A 22500-nucleotide genomic window follows, 5' to 3' on the forward strand; every position below is an offset into this window, starting at 1 on the left:
TCCTAACGCCAATCACTCCGAGAGTGTAGTGGGTGCTTTTATGTGACACCGGCACGAAGGCCAGTCAGGCGGTACTGGCAACGGCCACGCTCAAAATGGTGTATTTTACGTGCCACCTGCACAAGAGCCAGTTCGGCGGCACTGGCAACGATCTTGCTCGAATGTCTTTACACGTGCCAGGAAGGTGATGCTGGGCACAGGTGCCATGACGGTTTCAATTTCGCATACATACACAGATGTGTGTGTTTGCATATAGAATAAGCTCATACATAGCTGTTTAGTTAAGAAGCTTTCTTCCTAACCATGTGAGTTTGTATTCAGTCACACTGCACAGCACCATGAGCAAGGGCTTTCTGCTGTAGTCCTGGGTTAACCAAAGTCTTATGTGGGGATTTGTTAGATAAAATCTGGAAGAAGCCCATCATGTGTATATGGGTGTCTGTGTATGCATTACTTTTGACATCACATGATGATAGTAAAAAATCGTCATACTAGTGATATTGTTGATTTCCAGTCTTTTGTCGAAAATATGTCTGGTCAAAAGGAAATATTACCTTGTTTGGATATGATGAGGGTTGACAGCAGGAAGTGTACCAAGCCATAAAAACCTGCTTTAACAAATTCTCCCTGACCTATGCAAGCATGAAGATGTGTACATTAAAACGTTGATGATGATAATAACAATTATATATATATATTCTTTTACTTGTTTGTCATTTGATTGTGGCCATACTGGAGCACCACCTTCAGTCAAACAAATCAAACCCAGTACTTATTCTTTGTAAGCTTAGTACTTATTCTATCAGTCTCTTTTGCCCAACTAAGTTACGGGGACATAAATACACCAACATCAGTTGTCAAGCGATGATGGCGGGGGTGGGGGGGACACAAATACATACAGGCTTCTTTCAGTTTCAATCTCCCAAGGCTTTGGTCGGCCCGAGGATATAGAAGACACTTGCCCAAGGTACCATGCAGTGATACTGAACCTGGAACCATGTGGTTGGGAAGCAAGCTTCTTACCACACAGTGACTCCTGTGCCTTTCTATATATATATATATATATATATATATATATATACACACACACACACACACACACACACACACACACACACACACACATATATATATATATACACACACGCACACACTACTTGTGTATGTGTTTTGTATAATATGCTGACATTTTTGTGTATAGTCATCCCCTTATGCTTATCCTTGACACTAAATCACACTGAATAAACATTTCTGCATGATTTAGTTTTTTTTTTAATATTTTAATGATCTTGGTTCCTGTTTAGTTTTGTTGTTGTATCACTTTTGTTTGTCTTTCTGTCTTTCATGGTAGTGTGTCTTTGTTATTTCTTTGATATTTCATTATTTATTAATCTGAATCAAAATGAAAAAGTATTATAATTCCTATGTCAACCATTATTTTCATTCTGATATTGAAACCACTACGTCAGTATGTGGTAAAGACTACCTCAGTGCTGGCATTACCAGTATCGCTATCACCACCACAATCTTTTCTACCAATCATTCGCTCCACCATCACTTACTTTCGCTGCAGGTTCACCTTGCACTTTCATCCTTCTATGGTCAATAGAATAGACATCAGTTGATTAAAGAATTACTGGGGTTGATGTGCCACCACAACCAGTACATCCACCTCACAACCAACAAAATCACCATCCTCACCTCACAACTATCACAATCATTACCCACTGCCTCACCATGAACACAGCATTTTTTATTAGACATAATATGCTGAATTAGTAGAGAAGGAAAATTGGATGCTCATTTCTTTCTAAATGTATATTAATAATGTATCATGTATATAAAAGTATATTCCTAACGAGTGAAAATCAAGGCAAAAAACAAAACCTAACACAACTTAAAACTAATTATCAACTGTTACATAGCTCTGTAAATTGACTTATAATTATGCATTATTGGGATAACAGAATTGGTAGATCATCAGGCAAAATACATAACAGTATTTAATTGCACTCTTGGTCCTAAGCCTACTATGGTTAACATTGCTTTTATTTTTCAATGGCTCAAACACTTCCCAGAACAGCCACACCCTTCTCGCTTTCTCTCCATCCTACCTAACCTCCAACCAGCTTCCTCCTCCTTCTTCTGTTGTTGTCATTATTATTATCATCATTATTATTATTATTATTTATGCAGTGGATTGGAAAAAATTGGTGGAGCAGCAGACAAAATTGTTTGGGATATTTAATTATTTTTTTACATTCTGTGTTCAAATTCTTGCCCAAGATAACTCTGCCTTTCATCTTTCTGGCTGGGGTGGAGCAATAAGATAAAATATAAGAATCAATTGAATCAACTATATCACCCCATAACATTTATATCAATTTATATATACTTGTGTCATAAATCATTATTATTATTAAGGAGAAGCTGGGAGTTGGTGAAAATACAAGAACACTATGCAATTTATCATATTTAATGCCAATTTTATTTTGAATCCCATTAAGAATGCTTTGTCTTTCATCCTTCATTGTGTGTATAGGAGGGACATATAAATTGAATAAGTACCAATATATTATTTTCAAATCTGGGCACAAAGCCAGCAATTTCAGGAGTGTGGGTAAAGTCAAGAACATCCACCCAGTATACAACTGGTACTTACTTTATTGGCCCCAGAAGGATGAAAGGCAAAGTTGACCTTTGCAGAATTAGATCTCTGGACATAAAGATGGATGAAATGCTACTAAGCATTTTGCCTGGTGTGCTAACATTTCTACTTCTTTATAAGTACCAATAATATATTGAGATTCATTTGATTGGCACATCTACATAGTTACAAAATACCTTTATTAATAACATTAATGACATTGATGAATACTCCCAGGAAAGGTGTAATAGTAATAGAATACCTCCTTTATAAGAGTATTTATTTGGTAATCTTGTTTCAGTTTCCTATCATCTATATCTCTAATAAAGACATGAATCTCACATGACCTTGTTTTCTTCCTATGCTTCATGCTATTTAGGGTAGTAGAAGTATGACTCTAGGCATGATGTTCAACTCAGCTAATCTTTCACTTGTAGTTGTGGTGATGGTTGTTATGGTGCATGATAGTAATTTCTAAATACAAAGAGATAGTGACATTGTTTCTGCTCGCAGCCGAAATATTTCACCCAGTTCATAAAATGTCCTGAGAGATGCATGAGTAACTGAACAATCCTTTCCCTATGAGACTTACTTATGTGTAAAAAAAATATATTTATTTATTGCAATAGATGGTCCAATCAATTTTTTTCTGATATTATTGACCCAATCATCTCTTTATAACTGCTCTCTCTCACACACACACACACACACACACACACACACAAGTTCTACTTAAGCTGACAGAGAAATAACTGATTTCTTTTTACTTTTTCCTTATTTTCTTACACCATTCTTTCCTGTTTCTCTCCTTTTGCGCTACTCATTTTTCCCCCCATTACATCTTCATAAATTACACATTGATCTATATGTCAGTAACTCTCATGGTCACATCATTATCTTCGAACATCCATCTTCTATCTGACTTGAGTTGGATGGTTTTTGTTTTAATTAATTTGATAGGGTGTGCATTTTCCCCCACAACTTCCTCTGTATGTATTGTTTGTTAATTGGGTTGGATGGTAATGGATTGGTAGAATGCAGAATCTCAAGAGTATTGAACAAAATAGGTTGTATATGTTCTTGTTCAAATCCAGCCAAGGTCAACTTTGCCTTTCATCTTTTGGATTGATAAAGTAAAGTACTAGTCAAGTACTGCAGTTGATTTAATCAACTGGCAATCTCTTCCAACATGTAATGAGCTAGTGTGATACAGTCTCTGTCTGATGGACAATCATGACACCATTAACTATAGAAGGACTCCCTTCAGTCATGAATGGGATTGCACCTAGAAAGTTACCCTCTGAGGCACAAATCCAGAAAAGGTTCTTTATGGAAGACCAGCAGTCGCCCATAATACTGTACATTACTGCTAGCACATGTACACACACACTCACATTTTCTATGATTCACTTACATGTACACTTTTTAAAAGCCAAGCCCATTAAAAGGATATCACAAAATATAGTGTTTAATTTGATTGGATCACCTAATGTGTGTTTTAAAAGCAAATGTACATATACACTCATTTTAGACCAATATGTGTACAGACTACATTTTTTTAATTTCAAGGGTGCATTGTTTTCTGTAATTAATAGAGAATATTGTTTTCTTGATTCTTTTTTTTATTATTTAAGTTTATTTTCCTAATTACTACATTGTTTATATTGTTGGAAGAGCTGAAAATTTGGATATTTAAATATTGCCTTCTTGACTGATCTTAAGATATGTCAAATAGTTATTACTGCAACTTTTAAATGTAATTTTGTGAAAAGATTCTATCAATCTTAGCATTTCACAATCCAATTTAAAAGCAGAAAACCTAAGTATATAAATCTTTCTCATACTGTTTTCATTTTGGTTGTTCTTCTTTGTCTCATAAAACTTAGATATGTTTCAATCAAAGATTGGTCCAGGCCATGTCTAACTTAATAGCACCACCTGATAGGATTATCTAAATCCTTTTTAAGTCAAGTTTTGTTTATGGTCCATTCAAGTAGTGAGTTCTTGTTGAGTAAGTTGTATCCAAGTATGGGTTGCTTGTCTGATATTCCTTGAAGAAATCTATCCAGACTCCATTTAAAGGTGATGGGATCCTTTTCCTCTTTGATCAGTTTTGGGACAATGTTAAACAGGGCAGGGCCTGTTAAGGGAAAAAAACTGTGTCACAGTGTACCTATATGTTGTGATCCATCCTGAACTGGGCAGGGTATGTATGGCCCATGGTCCCAGCCTTGGATGAACCTTGAAACTAATGTTCAGGTCATTTGGGCAATGCTGGCTGTATATTCTCCACATCGTACAAATGATGTACTGCTTGCAGCGGCGCTGGAGAGAGTAGAGTTTCAAGGCTTTAAGGTGGTCCCAATAATTGAGATTAGTCATGCCCTCAATTTGTTTAGTGAGTGCCCTCTGGGGGGATTCAATTTTCGAGATGTTTTGTTTTGTATGGGGAGACCACAAGGGACAGCAGTATTCGAGGTGTGGCCGTACAAAGGAGGGGAAAAGTGGAATGATGACACCTTGTTCTCTGGACCGGAAGGTTCTGAAGGTTCATATATCTCTTAAGGCATCAATCCAAAGAATCCTCATCCTTTTTTCCTGTTTTACCTTTATGTAAATTATTATTAGTAGTGGCTAACTGTAATGCTTCATGCCTAATTAGGAAAATTTGTTATTGTAATAAACTGTGACACTATCTTTCAGTTCTCAGTTGTAACATTTCACTCAGTTCAAAGATGTATTTGAGAAAATGTTACTAATTTGTATTCACTTGCAAAATCTGAAGTGAATAAGAACAAGTTTGTTTAGGAAAGTAGAATTATATACGCAGATGGAGTCAGATTCTTTTTTTTTTTTTTATTTCATACAGATATGCATTGTGGTGTTTTTTTTTCTTTTTTTTATCATAAATTAATTGATCTAGGTGCACATATTAAAGAAAATATCACCACACCTAAACTGAAATAACAACCGGTTTAAACATCAATTATATTTAAACTTCAGCCAATCATAGCCATTTCAGTCAGGTAAAAAAAGAGACATTAAGCTTTATGATGATGTGAGAACTCAAATTTAGAAGAGAGAGTAAATAAAACATGCTTAAATTAATGATGTAAATGAAGCAATATATTTAGATATAATGAGTGTTTCTTGAATTATTACTATATGAATGTCATTATGATGAACTTTGTTAGTCCTATAGGGTGTTTTCAATACAGTTGTTTTATTGTAAAAATATGTTGTATGTGACCCTGTAGTCCCAGAAGGGAGATAATAATGGAATTCTAGGTTTTATTGTTTCTATTCTTGTTGATGATGTTATTGATTATAAAATCATAGCTTTCTGATGTTTCTGTGAATATTCTTTTTGTTTCTGAGTATTTTGTAAAATTGGTGAGGCACTTATATTTATAGAGTTCTTAGAGCTCATTTTGCAGACAATTGTTTTTCTCTGACAGTGTTTTCCCATGTTGATGTATATATCATCCACATCATCATCATTTAACATCTGTCTTCCATACTAGCATGGGTTGGATGGTTTGGCAGGAGCTAGCAAACCAGGGAACTGCACCAAACTCTAATGTCTGCTTTGGCATGGTTTCTATGACTGGATACCTGTCCTGATACCAACCACTTTACAGGGTGCTTTTTACATGACATCAGCACCAGTGGAGCTGCCAAGTAACTTGCAAGACAAGGACCACTTGGCTGGGAGAGGTGGCTGTAAGCTGGTTGAGAGATTAAAGTTTAACAGAGGGATAGAGAAAGGTACCTTACTATAGAGGAAAGACTTGGTTACTCCAGTAGGAAAAGGCAGGAGAGATAGAGAGAAAGATAGAGAAACAGACAGTGAGAGAAAGAAATAGATGGTGTTGGAAATGCACTGGGATATACCCACAAGGTACATTAGGAGTGAATATAAAGTGAGGAAGAAATGACTGTAGTAAGTGATGGTGAGAGAAATTAGAGCAAGTGGGAGGGGCAACTATGGTAAATATGTGAGGGCATATAGTGTCTGCAAGTAGGCATGTGAGGGAATTGCCAGATGTCCTGATCTCGTCATCTTTGTGAGGTTCAACATCTTCTTGGGTCTACCTCTTCCACAGGTTCCCTCTACAGTTAGAGACTGACACTTCTTTGTGTGGCTGTCCTCATCCATACACATCACATGACCATATCAGCACAGTTTTCTCTCTTGCACACTACATCTGATGCTGCTGCAGTCACAACCCATTTCATTGCCACGTAGCATAGCTGTTCATACACAGGCATCATAGTCTGCCTTTCACTCTGAGGGAAAGGCCCTTTGTTACCAACAAAAGTAATAGCTCTCTGAACTTTGCCCAGCCTGTTCTTATTCTAGCAACTATGCTTTCAGAGCATCCTCTTCCACTGCTAACTTGGTCACCCATGTAACAGAAACTATTTACTTCTAAGAATATCCCTAGACATTTGGGAAAGTCTATATCCTGTTCATGCTTAGTATTTATTGTATCTGCCACACACAAAGACTACTTTCTCTGTTAACCTTCTTGTGATGCTGCTGCACCTCTTATGTGCCCATAGCTTGCACTGAGTACACCATATGGAATTTCTACCTACACCTTTTCTACATATCAAGTAGGGTCATCTCCCTGAAGGGTTTAGTAATCTTTTTTGCCTTCCTACTACTAGTACATCGATCACTGCTAAATTAATTCCAAAGCACTTTGATATTAGACCTTGCCTCCACACCTGAAAGTTTTCTAATTCTAGTAGAGACTCAGTTAAAGGAATATGATCATTAGCACAGAAGAGCTTTCAGGAGCAGCTAGTCTTAAATTCCTCTGTTATGGCCTGGAGGGTTATGTTAAACAAGAGGGGACTGAGAACCTATTCTTGGTGAACTACTACCTGCACACTAAATTCACTGCTATACTCATTGCTAACTTTTACCTTATGACAGATCCCTAACTCTATATATATTTATATATATTCACCAGCAGTCAAACCATGACCATCTCATCTTCTTTTCTATCCTATTATATTCAGGATGACTTCAGCTGGTAAATATGTCTTTTAAAATGATAGGATATGCACATAACTAACATAATAGACATTTTTAGCTTCAAATATTTTCAGTGTAATAAATGTCTTATGTAATCTCTTACATCTAATTTTTATTCTAATCTTTTAGTCACAGGAGGAGAGAGCAGCAACAATAAACTTGTCAGCCTTTCCCACATTAATGAAGTAAGTATCCAGGGTTAAATATAAACGTCTATAGGTTAATGGAAAGAGGATTTTTCCCTGAAGCCAGCAGCTTTGTCTTGTTATTACAAACCAATGGCTCACAGTGTGCTGTTTCTTCTCACTAAGCTAATATTTCAGTGATGTCTCTGATCTGTTGACTTAGCAAACTGTATAGCATTTTCTATTAAGTTCACCCAGTGTAATTATCTTTTACCTTCTTGTCATCCTCATATGCCTCACACTTCAGAGATATTAATTCTCTGGAATCCATCCTTGTCCAAGTTTTTTTCTGCAGGTATTGGCCTTCAGAAGTTTTAGCTGAACATCAGCTGCATTAATCTTCAGCAAGGAAGACTTGCAAGGATCATGGGTGCTCTTCAGCTGACTAAATATTTTTTTAAATCATATAGACTACAATTAAAATATCGAGTCTTTTAGGTTATCTAGATTGTACTATTAGAACAGATAAGAGAAAGTTAACGGTGAGCCTAAATTTGGAGCTTGTTACAGATAGAAACTTCTAATTCAAATTTTAATGACTAATTCCATCATGCAGTGTTCTATTTAAAAAAAAATACACAAATGCTTGAACTTACTCGGAGTGTTTTACTAGGTTGAGAAAATGTGTCAGTCAATTTCTACAAATATCTTTTTATGGCAAGTTGCCTTTGTGAACACCTGAGAGGCATTAATAAAAAGAAACCATGTCTATTCTTTCAAGATTAAACACTCCAGATAGGAAAGTGTTGCTATGGAGTATTGTTTAGCTTCTTTTCATCCTTCCTCAAGTTTTATGATCAAAAGCATTTCAGCCATGACCATCCCATATTTTGTATATCTAGGACTACATTTTCCAATGCATTCTTTTTTTTTTCCTCGTTTTGTTTTCAATAGGTTCAGCAATTACGCAGAAACTACTTTGATTGTTGTGGCTATCTTGCACGTGGTAAATAATTACTGGGAAATTTACCCTAAGTTGAAACAATAACTGATTGCTAGATTCCTACTGCATTGTTGAACACAATAAATTTTTCAGGACTAGCCAGAATGAAGTGTGTCCTCATATGGAAAGCAGAATAGTAATTTCTGTTCTAATAGGAATACATCTTCTATAAAAGGGCTCTTGGAAGACAGTGGGCTTGTTTTCTTTTTGTTTAAATTGAGGAATATGTTAGTAGATTCTTGATACAAGGGGAATTAAGCTTAGGAACAAGATAGATTTTATTTCCTTTTAAAATTGTAATTTGCTTCAGTGATAATTATTCCTCCAAGCTACTGCTATACATTTTAACAAAAGGGAAGGCTAATTAAAAATGGCTTCTTCATGGTTGATCAACATTCATGAGTCTTTCATATATGAGTACATTTCAGCTACTAAAAGGTTCACCAAAGTGTCATGCCTTTTATCAATTTATTAAATTAACCAAACATTTTATCACATTGATTTATATTTCTCCACATGATTGCATTGCAGGAATGTTTCAGACTGACTTATTTCATCAACTCATTCATTGATTTTTTTTTTCAATAATATAAACAAATAGGTTATTTTGTATTGCATAGTAACAAATTGTGGATGTATTCTTTTGTGTCCTTACAAAATTTCCTCTCTAATGAGATTACTGCAACACTTTTATTAAATAACTATGCTCATTTAGTGTGGTTTTCATTAGTTTTTAGAAAATTACAATCCAATATTGGTTTCTTTTTACTTGGGTTGAAGTCAATGCTCTTAGGGAAGCAATATAATTTATCAATTACATCCTTCTTTTATCAACACTAGGGAAATTAAAGGCGAAGTTGATACTTGTAAAATTTGAGCACAGAACTTGGTAGAATAGACTAAATACTTTGAAACATTCTGGGCTTGGCTATTTCTACTCCTCTTGATTTACAAGTTATATTAAGTGGAGTTAAAATAGCTTATTCATTCATGAATTAATGAGCAATGTTAATCATCATTTTATGCCTCTTTCATCGGTTGCATCAGTCTATTATATTTCATCTGTCCAACTGTCTTTGTTTAGTCTTCAGTTCTCTTGAAAACCATTGGAGTTATTTGATTGCTCCACACACGTCTTGCTGTTATCAGCTTGCATATTTATATGCAGCTTGTGTCATTGATCATATCATAAACAGCAATTAGCATGTCTAATACATTGCATTTCTCCCCCACCCCCTGAATGTCAGATTTACTTTATAAGTCCGGCAGAACAGACCTAGCTCATGGTTTGCAGATTTCAAATTTTACTTATATTATCCTAATTTTATTTTCTATAGTGTAACTGATACTACTCTTTACCGTTTGCATCATAAAAATTATCTTTATTCCTCATTTTAATGTATATTCTATTTGAAAATGAATCATTGATAAAATCAGCAATTCAGTTCCAAACCTAGTAACCTTTATTCAGAGATGCTCATCAACTGGCACTAAAATATATGATAGTTGCTACATACTTCAAATGGCTGCAGTTGGTAATGGAAACTGCCCCCAAATCACTCCCATTCTTATATCATCTTTTGTACTTCAATGTAATAATGTTATTTTAATTGTATTATTATTATTATTATTACAGTATTTAAATATTGTATGTATGCATGTTATTGTATGTTAATGCTTGATATGTATTGTTATTGCAATTTGAGCTGTTATATGATTAATCATTACCTTTCTATACAATAACAATAAATTGAACTGAATTAAATAATTTAGTAGGCAGCTGGCATCTACTAGAATTTGAGGGGAATAATTAAAGAGTGTGGTAACTGTTGCATTGCCACTTCTTTGCTATATGTAATACTTTTCTTATGAGAACTGCCAGAAAAATCTGAAATGGATTGAATAAATGATAATTTTCATTGGATTTGACATCCAGATTGGTAACAATCTTAGGTTTAGCTATCTTGGTAACTCAATGATTCGTCCATAAATGTAATTCATTTGATATGTTTCATTAGCGGTCTACTTGTCATTATACTACCTGTTCTGAAATATAAACTACTGTTTCTTTCTTTGTTGATAGATCCAGGCATTTTTTGATTTTTGAGAAAGCTCTAGGTTTCCATGAATCTATGTTGCAAAATCTCATTATCATCATCATCATTACTTTTATGTACATTTTCCCTCATGGCATGGATAAATGAGTTGTAATGCCAATTATTTGAAGCTACTGTCCTTTTAGAGAAATCAGGAACCACATATTGCTCATGTGTTCCATTTTGGCATGATTAGATCCTCTTCCTTAGACCAACCACTTTACAAAGTGCACTAAGTGCTCTAAACTGGAAAACTTATCTTCCTCATCTCATTCTAACACTAGATCTTTTTGTTCTGTGACTGTTTCATCCGGGTACTTTGTTGCTTTAGGGCAAAGCTTTAGGTCTCTATGAATCTCATTTATTAGCTTAATTCATCACCATCCTTCTTTTTACATCCATTTTCTATCATGGCATGGATAGATGAGTAGTAATGGCTCAAACCAGTTATTTGGAGTTACTGTCCTTTTTAGACAGGCCATGGACTACATATCGCTCATATATTCCAATTTTACATTGTCTCTATTGCTAGATGCCCTTCCTAATGCCAACCACTTGAGAAGTATACTGAGTGCATTTTATCATAGCACCAGCACTAGTAAAGTTACTTTGTACTCAGTAAGAGTGAAGAGTTCTCTATTGTTATCTTCATTCATTCAAGACAATGTGACTGAAAAGCTGGAGTAGAAAAAAATGTAATAACAGGATAGAAAAAGAGACAGTATCAAGTGGTATCAAAATGTTCCAGGACTAGTTATGTTTAATAATAAATAACTTATTTACCTAAGTTTTAACATTTCCTTCAAAATACTCACTTGGCACAGCAATACACTGGTCCTAGCGTTCCTGCCAATTTTGGAATCCAGCCTAAAAGTTGTTTTCCGTAAGTGAGTTGAGGACCTTCAGTGATTTGCTCTGGATCTTGACAGTAGTGTTAAAACAGCAACCTTTCAGATGCATTTCCATCTTGGGGATGAGATGGAAGTCCACAAGTGCTAAATGTGGCAAATAGGGCTGGTGTGAAAGTGATACTATGTTGTTTTTGGCAAGAAACTCACAAATGAAGGGAGCTCAGTGAAGAATCCAATTCTTCCTGCTCCACAGATCCAGTCACTTTGACTAAATGTCCTCCCTCAAATGCTTCAAAATGTCATACAGAACTCCCAATTGATGGTCTGGCTCTGGGGGTTGAATTCTCAATGCACAATACCACATTTCTTGGGGTAACGCTCATTGCAGGTCTTCCAGATTGCTCATCATCTTCCAGGGATGTTCTGCTTTTGAAGCACCCATGCTGCTTGAAACATTGTGTATGACCCATTGCTTCATTGTTGTAAGCTTGTTGAAGCATGCTGAATGTCACATTGGCTCTTTGTATTGAATACAGACATATGCAAAATGTTATCTTTTGTTACACAGGCAGCATAGTAACATGAATAAGAGAGAAAGTGAATGATAAGTGGGAGGATAACAGTGATGAGAGCCTCCAACACTACCACAAATTAAATAAGCTTTTGCACTGTTTGGTTAGGTGGGCTGATCTTCTCCAGCACCATAATATCATCCCTCATAACAATCATTTGTCATCTCATTTGTGAAATTCAGCATCTTCTCTGTTGTATTTTGTCAGGTCTCCTTTTTCTACATGTTTCATCAACTTTGAACACTTCTTTATATAACTGACATTCTTCAACCCTATCACAAGCCTGTACCAGCATAGTCTTCTTCCTTACTACAGCTGCTTACTTTTGTAGCCAGCTTTAATCTCACTTAGCTTGTGCCCAGTTGTTCCTATTATACATACATTGGAACATACTCACTTCATTTCTTTCTAGTCTTCACAAATGCTCCACATTCAAGATCCTCATTTTATCTTTTTAAGAATGCAGTATCATTAATTACTCTGCCTAACACTAAGTCAAATTATGTCTCAGCTTGACTAATTTTGTTCATAATTGTACTATAACTAATTGTACAACTTTCATAATCTGGACCAACAATTTGATACTTTTGTAGTTGCCTTTCAGTAAGGTACACAGCTCAGGGTTAGGGTTTTCAGCTCATAATCATAAGGCTGCAAGTTTGGTTCCTAGCAGCATGTTGTGTCCTTGAGCAAGACACTTTATTTCATGTTGCTCCAGTTCACTCAGGTGGCAAAAATGAGTGGTACCTGTATTTCAAAGGGCCTGTCAGACTCTGTGTCATGCTGAATCTCCCTGAGAACTATGTTAAGGGTATGCATGTCTGTGGAGTGCTCGGCCACTTGCATGTTAATTTCACAAGCAGGCAGTTCCATTGATCAGATCAACTGGAACCCTCAACATCATAGGTGACAGAGTACCAATAGGTTGCCTTTCTCTGGTGCATCTCCTTTGCATTTGCTGCACTTGATGATGGAACTGTTATGCTAATCATTGAGTTATGCCAATCATCCCCCTGAATTACCTAATTGACTGTGCAAGTAACTAGGGCATGACCAACTTCACCAGACATTTTAAGTCTCAGTGCAACTATTCTGAATATCCAACTGGGTTCCTATCTTTAATGCATTTGGAATCAAACTACTGTTGGCTTCGATGACTAAGTGGCTAGTCCTTCCTTTGTTAAATGTTCTAGATGTATGGGGAATAGACATTTTTTATTATAGCCATGATAATGAGATCACTATCATTCATTATTGAGATAGTCTGTCTGCAAGACAGCATCATAGAAGCAGTCCTAATTGTGGTGTATATGCAGAGATTAGTGTCATTTTATTGGCCAAGACTAGTATAAGCTTAATTATTCTATCACATACTCTGACTACTTCAGTTACTTCATCTACTTTTCTTCTCTACCAACACTGCTATTCTGTTGCTGCTCACCAACCAGATTAATGTGTCCTTGTATTCCTTGTTTTTAAGGAGTCTGTCTTAGTTCTGTCTTCTTGTACACAACATACAACTACATACTTCTATTCAAGTATCTCTAGAATCTCTCCAGAATAGTTACAGTTCTGCAGTTTTCAACCTGACAGGAAAACGTATTCATGGATAGCTTCTTGTTCACCTGAAAGGAAGAGAGTTAGTATCATCATTTGGCAGCAGTTCAGCTGGCTCTTACACATTGGTAGATTTTTCTACGTTATGGTTTCGCATTATTTCTACCAATCATTGAATAACCTATTTGGTCAGAGCACAAAGATATCCAGCTAAAGGCATTAATAATCTGAACTCTAGAGAAGAGAGGCTACTCTTCTATTATAACAGGAGAATAATGGCAATACAAATATACACATATATTGATAGATGTGTGTGTGTGTATGCATATATATATATATATATATATATATATATATATATATATATATATATACAGTAATCCCTCGACTATTGCGAGTGTTACATTCCAACCCCCACACACACACACGATAGGTGAAAATCTGCAAAGTAGAAACAGTACTGTACTGTATATACTTTTATTATTTTTATAATTTGTATATATTTATTTTATTATAAATGCAAAACATCATCACAGAGGAATTGGCATAAGCTTAGATAATAAACCACAATATGGCAAGGGATTACTGTGTGTGTGTGTGTGTGTGTATATATACATACATATATATATATATATATATATATATATGTATGTATTATATACACACACACACAACCATACATGCATTTAGCCAGGGCAGTCTCAGATAAGAAACTGTCTTCATAATGACAATTGGCAAGAGAGTGATTCAGGTTTGGCTTTATGAAAGCTGTGATAAGGCATGGGATATTTCCTATTGCTGAAAAAAAAATGTGTAACAGAATCTATCTTGTGTGAAGCCTAATGGCAAGTGATTTTTGCAATCATTATTATGATTCTTGTGAAATTTGTTTGTCTGTAACATTCTTTCCAGTTTTGTTTTGCAACCACGACCCCTCTCTCTTACTTTCTCCCTCTGTATGCATGTATGTAGACATTCATATATATTTCTCAGTATGGTCATCTACTTTTAAAAATAAAATTTCATCAAAGTAAGTTTATTACAAAATGAAAAGAAATTATGAATCTTTGTTCCTGAAATTTCTCATAAGAAAACCAACAAATAAATATTTGTTTTCTTCTCTGTTAAATTGCTTTCTTCACAATAAGAAACGCTATGTATTTATCTACCTATCTTTCACTGTTTTTACCCCAATTTCTCATGCAATACCTAAGTAACCTAAATGACTTTCAAGCACTGTCCACTTCAGTTTCCTCTGTTCCACCATTTCAGACAGTAGTTGAATAATTATTTTCTTATAGCCATTTTAAAATACCTTTTATGAATGCACAATTTGTCATGAATGGAAAATGTGTAATTACGCAAAGTCAAGTAACACTGCAGCAGCCTTTTAGAGCTGTTTTCACCTCAATTTCTCATCAAATACTATATCTTGCTACCTCTTTATGTATGTTCTTCTAAAAGAAGTTTATTAAATGGAAAGAAAATGATGAATCTCAGTTCTTTAAATTTCTTAGAAAACACACAAATAAATATTCATTTTTCTCTGTTAATTTTAATTAGTTACTTTCTTTACAATACTATAGACATATTCATACATGGTCAGTTGCATGTTTCTATTAGTAGAGTTGGGAATCCATCAGATATGACAATTTTTACTGGTCAAAATTACTTTTTTTCCAAGATCTCATAGGCATCCCAATCATGAAAATGATTGTATACATAGACATTGATTGTCAAAATTTTCTATTTGCTTTGTTGTATATAATGTTGCATATAGAAATGAGTTAAAAGCTAATATTTATTTGGATCTATTAAGTTTCTTTTATTTCAATATTGTTATGCCTTTTGGTAAATATATATACCTATATTTCAATGCAGCAAAGTATTATTCCAAGTGTAAAACAACAGAACATGCACCAGGGCTTATAATTATAGCTAGGAAAACTATAGTTATAGAGAAACAGGAAATAAATAGGTAAAAGTCTCTCATTGAGCAGCAGATTGCCAACTTAGCTAGCATCTCTTCCTGAAAAGCAGGTTACCAAGTTAGCAAGCATCTCTTCATGAACCATGCCTAGAGGCTTTAGCATTTTTTATTGCTTACTTTGCTAGTCTTTTCTCCTAAGTTTGTCCTTGGGGTACAGGGCCTATTTAACCTCCAAGCAATGGGACTGGTTCATATGACATCAGTCCATGACCTACATATCTATAGATCTCTGTGATATTTGTCTAGAGAGCAACCCTTCTCTGAGTTTTATATGTCTTGGCCACAGTACCATCTTCATACTACTACCCTAGGCCAGAACAGTGTCATGAATAGTATTATCTGAGGAGAAACAACATATTCCACAAAATTCTTGAGCTCCCCAGCAGGAACCTTACCACCAGATACAATTTAATGTCTTGCTCATGTGAAATATATACACTATATATATGTTGGCATGACAGGTGACAAAAAAAAAAGACTCTTGAAAATCTACCTCAACAAATTCTGTCTAATTCATGCAAGCAAGGAAAAGTTCATGATGATGATGGTCATAATATTTATATATACTCACACACACCACACACACACACACACTATGAAGCAAGATGACACATGTACCTCTTTCACAAGATTTGGCATGGGAATAAGATTATTGATTATTTAACTAAGAAAAGTCAGCATTTACGAACAGCTAAAACAGTACATGCTAGTGCATAGGTAAAAACTGAAACAATCTAAAGAACTGCAATAAGAACCAAAGTTGAACTCTTACTCTCGATCATTTAAGCATGACCTTCATAGCTGTTATCATTTGTCTCTTACTACTCATCCCATTTTCTACAAATTCACACATAATTTTAAAATAGTCTTGGTCAATTACAAATTCACTTGGTATAATTTTAAAATAGTCTTGGTCAATTACAAATTCACTTGGTATAATTTTACTATTGTTCTTCTTAACACCTGAGTTTCACCATTATTATTTAAATTTACATAAAAGTTCAAATAAACTAAATTTATCACAATTAAAATGAAATAACCAATCTTCAAACAAGATATTAACTTTACTAATTTTCCATATGAAAATATGTTTTAGTTATTGAATCTTAAATAATATTGTTTCCATTACATCTGTTCCATTTCATTTATTTTGACAGGTTAGTTGTCACAATTATGGATTTATATTCCACCAGTTTAATTTTAGTTGGTTTATGTCATTCCACTGAAATGAATGAAAACAACTACAATTGAAGTTCTTCTGGAAAAGATGCTTGCTTACTATCTACCTATTACATAAAAACCATTGTGCTAACACTAGCACATACCTATAATTTGAAAGTATACACCGTTCACACTTAGAATGTGTGAATACATGAAAAAATACTTTTCACCACGACTGTTGGATTACATTGTGATTGTGGGAACTCGCAACCCAAATCATAATAATAATGTAGCACAAACACCTGAGCTGCTTCGTCGTTATCCAGTTGAAGACCACAAAGATTTCCCACTTCCAAACGATGTTATCTTCTTCTGTCAACCAGAAGGTTGCATCAGTGAAGGGCCCAGAAGAACTAGTCTGCGAGAAACTACACCTTTTGTATTTACATTAACTGAAAAAGATTCTGGAATTGTTCGATATGGAATATGTGTAAACTTTTTCCGTCCTTTTGAACGGAAAACCCATTCAAGTGACAAGTCTCGTGATCGTTTTGATCATTATGGAGATCCCAATAAATTAGCACCCCATCATGGAGACACTGATCACCCACAAAGATCACCAAGGACTAGACGACGTCTAAAAACAGCCAGCCGGGTTAGGAATAATACCCTAACATCACTATGCATTGTCAGCCATCATCCTTTCTTCTCTACATTTCGAGAGTGTCTACTTCTCTTACGAAAGTTAATTGATGCATGTCATGACAGAAGTGGTACACGCAGAATTGGTGGCTCAAAATGTTCCACAAGGTAAGTTATTATTCAATTTAAACACTGGTCAAAAACGCTTTTAGAATTTGTGTATTTTAATTGTGATCATACCAAAGAAAAAGACATAAAAATAGCTTATCAAATCTTCATTTTGTTTAGCCTAAGAGTAAAAACAAATTAGGACAAATTAAACCTATTTCTCTTTTGTTTCAAAAATGAACTGTTCTTTTTTTCTAAAATTATAAAACTGATGAAATTTGAATTTTGGCTTGCAGTGTGAGGTTCAGCTAAAAAGTTCATAGGCTGACAAGATACTTTCATGGAATGTGACCAAATGAGGTTTATTTTTCAACATAATCCCCCTTGCAGTCCACTCACTTCTTCCATCAGTGTTACAGTGCTTGGAGCCCATTGATGAAAAAGCTTTCTTCCTGTTGATCAAAAAAGTCATCAACAACGTGTATGATATCATCACTGCAATACTGGTTCCCAGTCAAGTATTTTACATGTTGGGAAATAGATGAGTCAGATGGGGCCAAATCAGGAGAATAGAGAGGGTGATCAACCAGTTCAAAGCCACAGTCACACACAGTAGCCATTGAAATAAAAACTTTAGTGCTGGAGCATTTTACTGATGAAATAAGTCTTCTTTCATTTGTTTTCCTGGGTGTTTTGTTTTGATAACCTTTTGTAACTGCCTCAGCCAGCTGGCATAATACTCTCTATTGATGGTGTGGTCCTTTTGATCATCATCATCCATCGTTTTATGTCTGTTTTCCATGCTGGCATGGGTTGGACGGTTTGACTGAGGTCTGGAGAGCCAGCAGCTGCACCAGGCTACAATCTGATTTGGCAACATTTCTACAGCTGGATGCCCTTCCTAATGCCAACCACTCTGAGAGTGTAGTGAGTGCTTTTTACATGCCACTGGCACAGGAGCTAGTCAGGAGGTACTGGCATCGGCTGCGTTCCGATGGTGCTTTTTACGTACCACTGGCACAGGAGCCAGTCAGGGAGTAATCAATAATCACAATACCATTTTGCATCCCCCAAAACTGAGGTCATCACCTTCTCTGCAGATGAAACTACCTTGGCCTTCTTTGGAACAGGTGAGAAGAGATGTTTCCATTGCATGAATTGTCTCTTTCTCTCTAACTCAGTGATGATCCCAACATTCATTCTGGGTTAGGAAACATTCAAGGAAACCAGTTGGATCTGCCTAAAACAATATCAGATTTTCCTGTGATGTGATGAACCTGGTGCACTTTTGATCAGGTGTTAGAAGACATGACACCCACCGAGCAGAAATATTCATCTTGCCAAGTTCATTGTGCTGAATATTATCAACTCTCTCACAGGATAGGCTATTAGCATTAGCTAATTGATTTATAGTCAATCACCTGTCATCCATCACCATGTGGTGAACACGATCATTACCTCAGTAATGGTAGTTGTAGAATGTCCAGACCTTGGGTCATCTTCAAGACTCTCCCTTTCCACTTTTGTACAGTTAATAAAGCTGGAGTGTCATTCTCTAATGTAGCAACCTTGTCTACATGACTGTTGTTGGAAGGCTAAACCCTTTTTCTCGGGTACTTAATAACATCACAAGACCAAATTTTGTCCACTTGCAAGAGAAACTGCTACTAGTTACTTCTGAAGTCATCTTTGAATAGTCAGATGTCAGTTTGCCTGGAAATAAACAATGCAGTTATTGATAAGAAGATTTAAATTAATGCATGCAAGATTTCACAGCTCTGGCATCTTTTCACCCCACCCTTGTAATGTAAAATTTAGTCTCAATAAAATATTTTTATAAGCAAAAGTTTTAAATGTTGTTAATAATCATATTAATGAGTAGACTAAGATTCATCAAAGAATGAGTTTTAAAATTGTCTAAGCTTACTGAGGAGAGAGCAAAAAGCAGATAGTGTTTTATTGCAATATATTTACACTAGCAATAGCTGTAGAATTTCCAGTTGTTTTGATAACAATAAGATGAGTAGAAAGTTATAGAGAACCATGAAATGCATAATTTCTTCTGAAATTCTTTTTTGTCTGAAGCAATTGTTTCTTGATTGGTGTAAAGTCCACTTAGGTATTGTTGAATGTATAATCTAAGGGAAGAACATTTATGAAAACAATATTCTTTGTTATTCTTGTCACCTCTTCTATATTGAGAGTTGTCTTGTATTTTATCTTTACATCAAGAAGTGAACATGCTATAGAAAGAGCTACATACAGTTATCTGTTTTGGATATGCTATTAAAGTTATTTAAAAATTGTTGAAAGAATACTGTATATAGAAAATGTATTAAACATTCTTGACCACTGAATGAAATTGAAGAGCGTGGTCGTTGCCAGTGCCACCTAACTGGCTCCTGTGCCGGTGGCATATAAAAAGCACGATTCAAGTATGGTCAATGCTAGTACTGCCTGACTGGTCCTTATGCCAGTGGCACGTAAAAAGTACTCACTACACTCTCACTGTGGTTGGCATTAGGAAGGGCATCCAGCTGTAGAAATTTTGCCAGATCAGATTGGAGCCTGTTGCGGCCTTCTAGCTCACCTGCCCTCAGTCAAACCGTCCAACCCATGCCAGCAGGAAAGCGGACGTTAAACGATGATGATGATGATGAATACTATTCTGCTATGGTATGTTGAGAATGCTTTAACTCATTTAATATGCTCTACTATATGTGTGTGTGTGTGTATAAACATGTATATGAGCATGTTTGTTTGTATATATATATGAGTATGTACGTGCTTATGTGTGTGTGTATAAGCATGTATATGTGCATGTTTGTTTGTTTGTATATATGTACATATATATATATATATATATATATATATATATATATATATATATATATATATATATATATGGAGAATTCACAAAAAAACAACAGACGAAGACAGGTGGTGTTGAAAACATAGATATATTAGTATAACGTTCAGGAATTGAGCAAGTCTTTAATGTTTCGAGCTTACGCTCTATCTCTCTCTCTATCTCTCTCTCTATCTCTCTCTCTCTCCCTCTCTGTATCTCTCTCTCTCTCCCTCTCTGTATCTATACACACACACACACATATGAGTATGTATGTGCTTATATGTGTGTGTGTGTGTGTGGTTATATAATTGTGTAAAATAGCCATCAGCATATCTGAATTAATGTATATACACCATTGAAAGGCAAAATGCTGGGGCATTTGTCTCTGAGAAAATATTTTCTTGGATATGTTATGTTGAAAAAATATATATCGGCGTAAGATAAACCTTGAAACGTATATATATATATATGTAGCAAATGGATGTTTAAACAAAACGCAAACACTTTTTATGTGCAACCAATAATGTTTACATCAATTCATAATTTAATTTTGTTTCACATGTATTAGGCCACAGCACATCAGCAAATAGACTTTGTTGTATTTGCAATTAAGTCCCAGATCAGCAATTCATTTCATTTTGAGGTGATCCAAGTACATGGTATTGATAAGCCACAAGGATAGCAAAATATCAGTATTCGCCATTCTTAATCACTTTGAGGTGAGTTTTTTCTCACCTCATCTGGGACACTTAGTGTTCTTTAACACCCAAAGTTGTGTTGGGAGCTTTTCTTGGATGCTGTCTTACAGCAATTGGGCATTTAGAATAAAATACATAAACTACACATGTGTACCTGATAATATTTACATTACTAGAGCTGCTTTTAATTCATATCGCCTTCAGACAAGTGTAATGGTGATGGATCAGTGTAGTAGAGAGGGCCATTAGAGGAAAGACACAGGCCTGGAGGAATGGAAATGTGATGGTAGCAAGGATCTGTATCATGTTGATAGACAGGTATATTTAGCTAGGGGAGACACAGATAGAAGTTTGCAAATGTTCTGCAGCATGAAATCCAGTGGCTTGAGGCATTTTCGACTGCAAGACCATCTTGCAATCAAAAATACCTCAAGCCACTGGATTTCATGCTGCAGAACATTTGCAAACTTCTATCTGTGTCTCCCCTAGCGAAATATACCTGTCTCCTAGCCTCCTGTCTAGCAACTTGATACAGATCCTTGCTACCACCACATTTTCAGTCCTTCCAGGCCTGTGCCTTTGCTCTAATGGCCCTCTCTACTAAACTGTTCCATCACCATTACACTTTAGGTCTGAAGACGATATCAATTAAATACAGCTCTAGTAATATACATATGTGTGTATAAATATATAAGTGTATATATACATATATGTATATGTACATATATGTATATATATGTGTATATAAATATATAAGTGTATATATACATATATGTATCATCATCATCATCGTCGTTTAACGTCCGCTTTCCATGCTAGCATGGGTTGGACGATTTGACTGAGGACTGGTGAAACCGGATGGCAACACCAGGCTCCAATCTAATTTGGCAAAGTTTCTACAGCTGGATGCCCTTCCTAACGCCAACCACTCAGAGAGTGTAGTGGGTGCTTTTACGTGTCACCCGCACGAAAACAGCCACGCTCGAAATGGTGTCTTTTATGTGCCACCCGCACAAGCCAGTCCAGGGGCACTGGCAACGATCTCACTCGAAAATCCTACGGGAGCCAGTCAGGCGGTACTGGCAACGGCCATGCTCAAAATGGTGCATCTCATGTGCCACCCGCACAAGAGCCAGTCCGGGGGCACTGGCA

At 35.6% G+C, this 22500-nt stretch overlaps 1 protein-coding gene across 14 annotated transcripts in view; it reads left to right on the forward strand.

The window, feature by feature from the left end:
• The window catches only part of LOC106882707 (MAP kinase-activating death domain protein), a 187391-nt gene that overhangs the window by 6231 nt on the left and 158660 nt on the right, over positions 1-22500 (forward strand). For 10 of the 14 annotated variants that reach the window (XR_016241168.1, XR_016241167.1, XM_089349432.1 and 7 more), the window contains exons 2-3: positions 7824-7879; positions 17046-17859. Coding sequence is in view for 11 of the 14 variants with exons in the window: in XM_089349432.1 (XP_089205558.1) it covers positions 17249-17859 (611 nt within the window). In the remaining 3 variants the exon portion in view is untranslated. The remainder of the gene's footprint in view (positions 1-7823; positions 7880-17045; positions 17860-22500) is intronic. The other 4 variants (XR_016241169.1, XM_089349433.1, XM_089349440.1 and 1 more) reach the window with 1 other exon arrangement.

Source organism: Octopus bimaculoides, chromosome 3, assembly GCF_046866305.1.
Source record: "Octopus bimaculoides isolate indiv1 chromosome 3, ASM4686630v1, whole genome shotgun sequence".
Taxonomy (NCBI): Eukaryota; Metazoa; Mollusca; class Cephalopoda; order Octopoda; family Octopodidae; genus Octopus; species Octopus bimaculoides.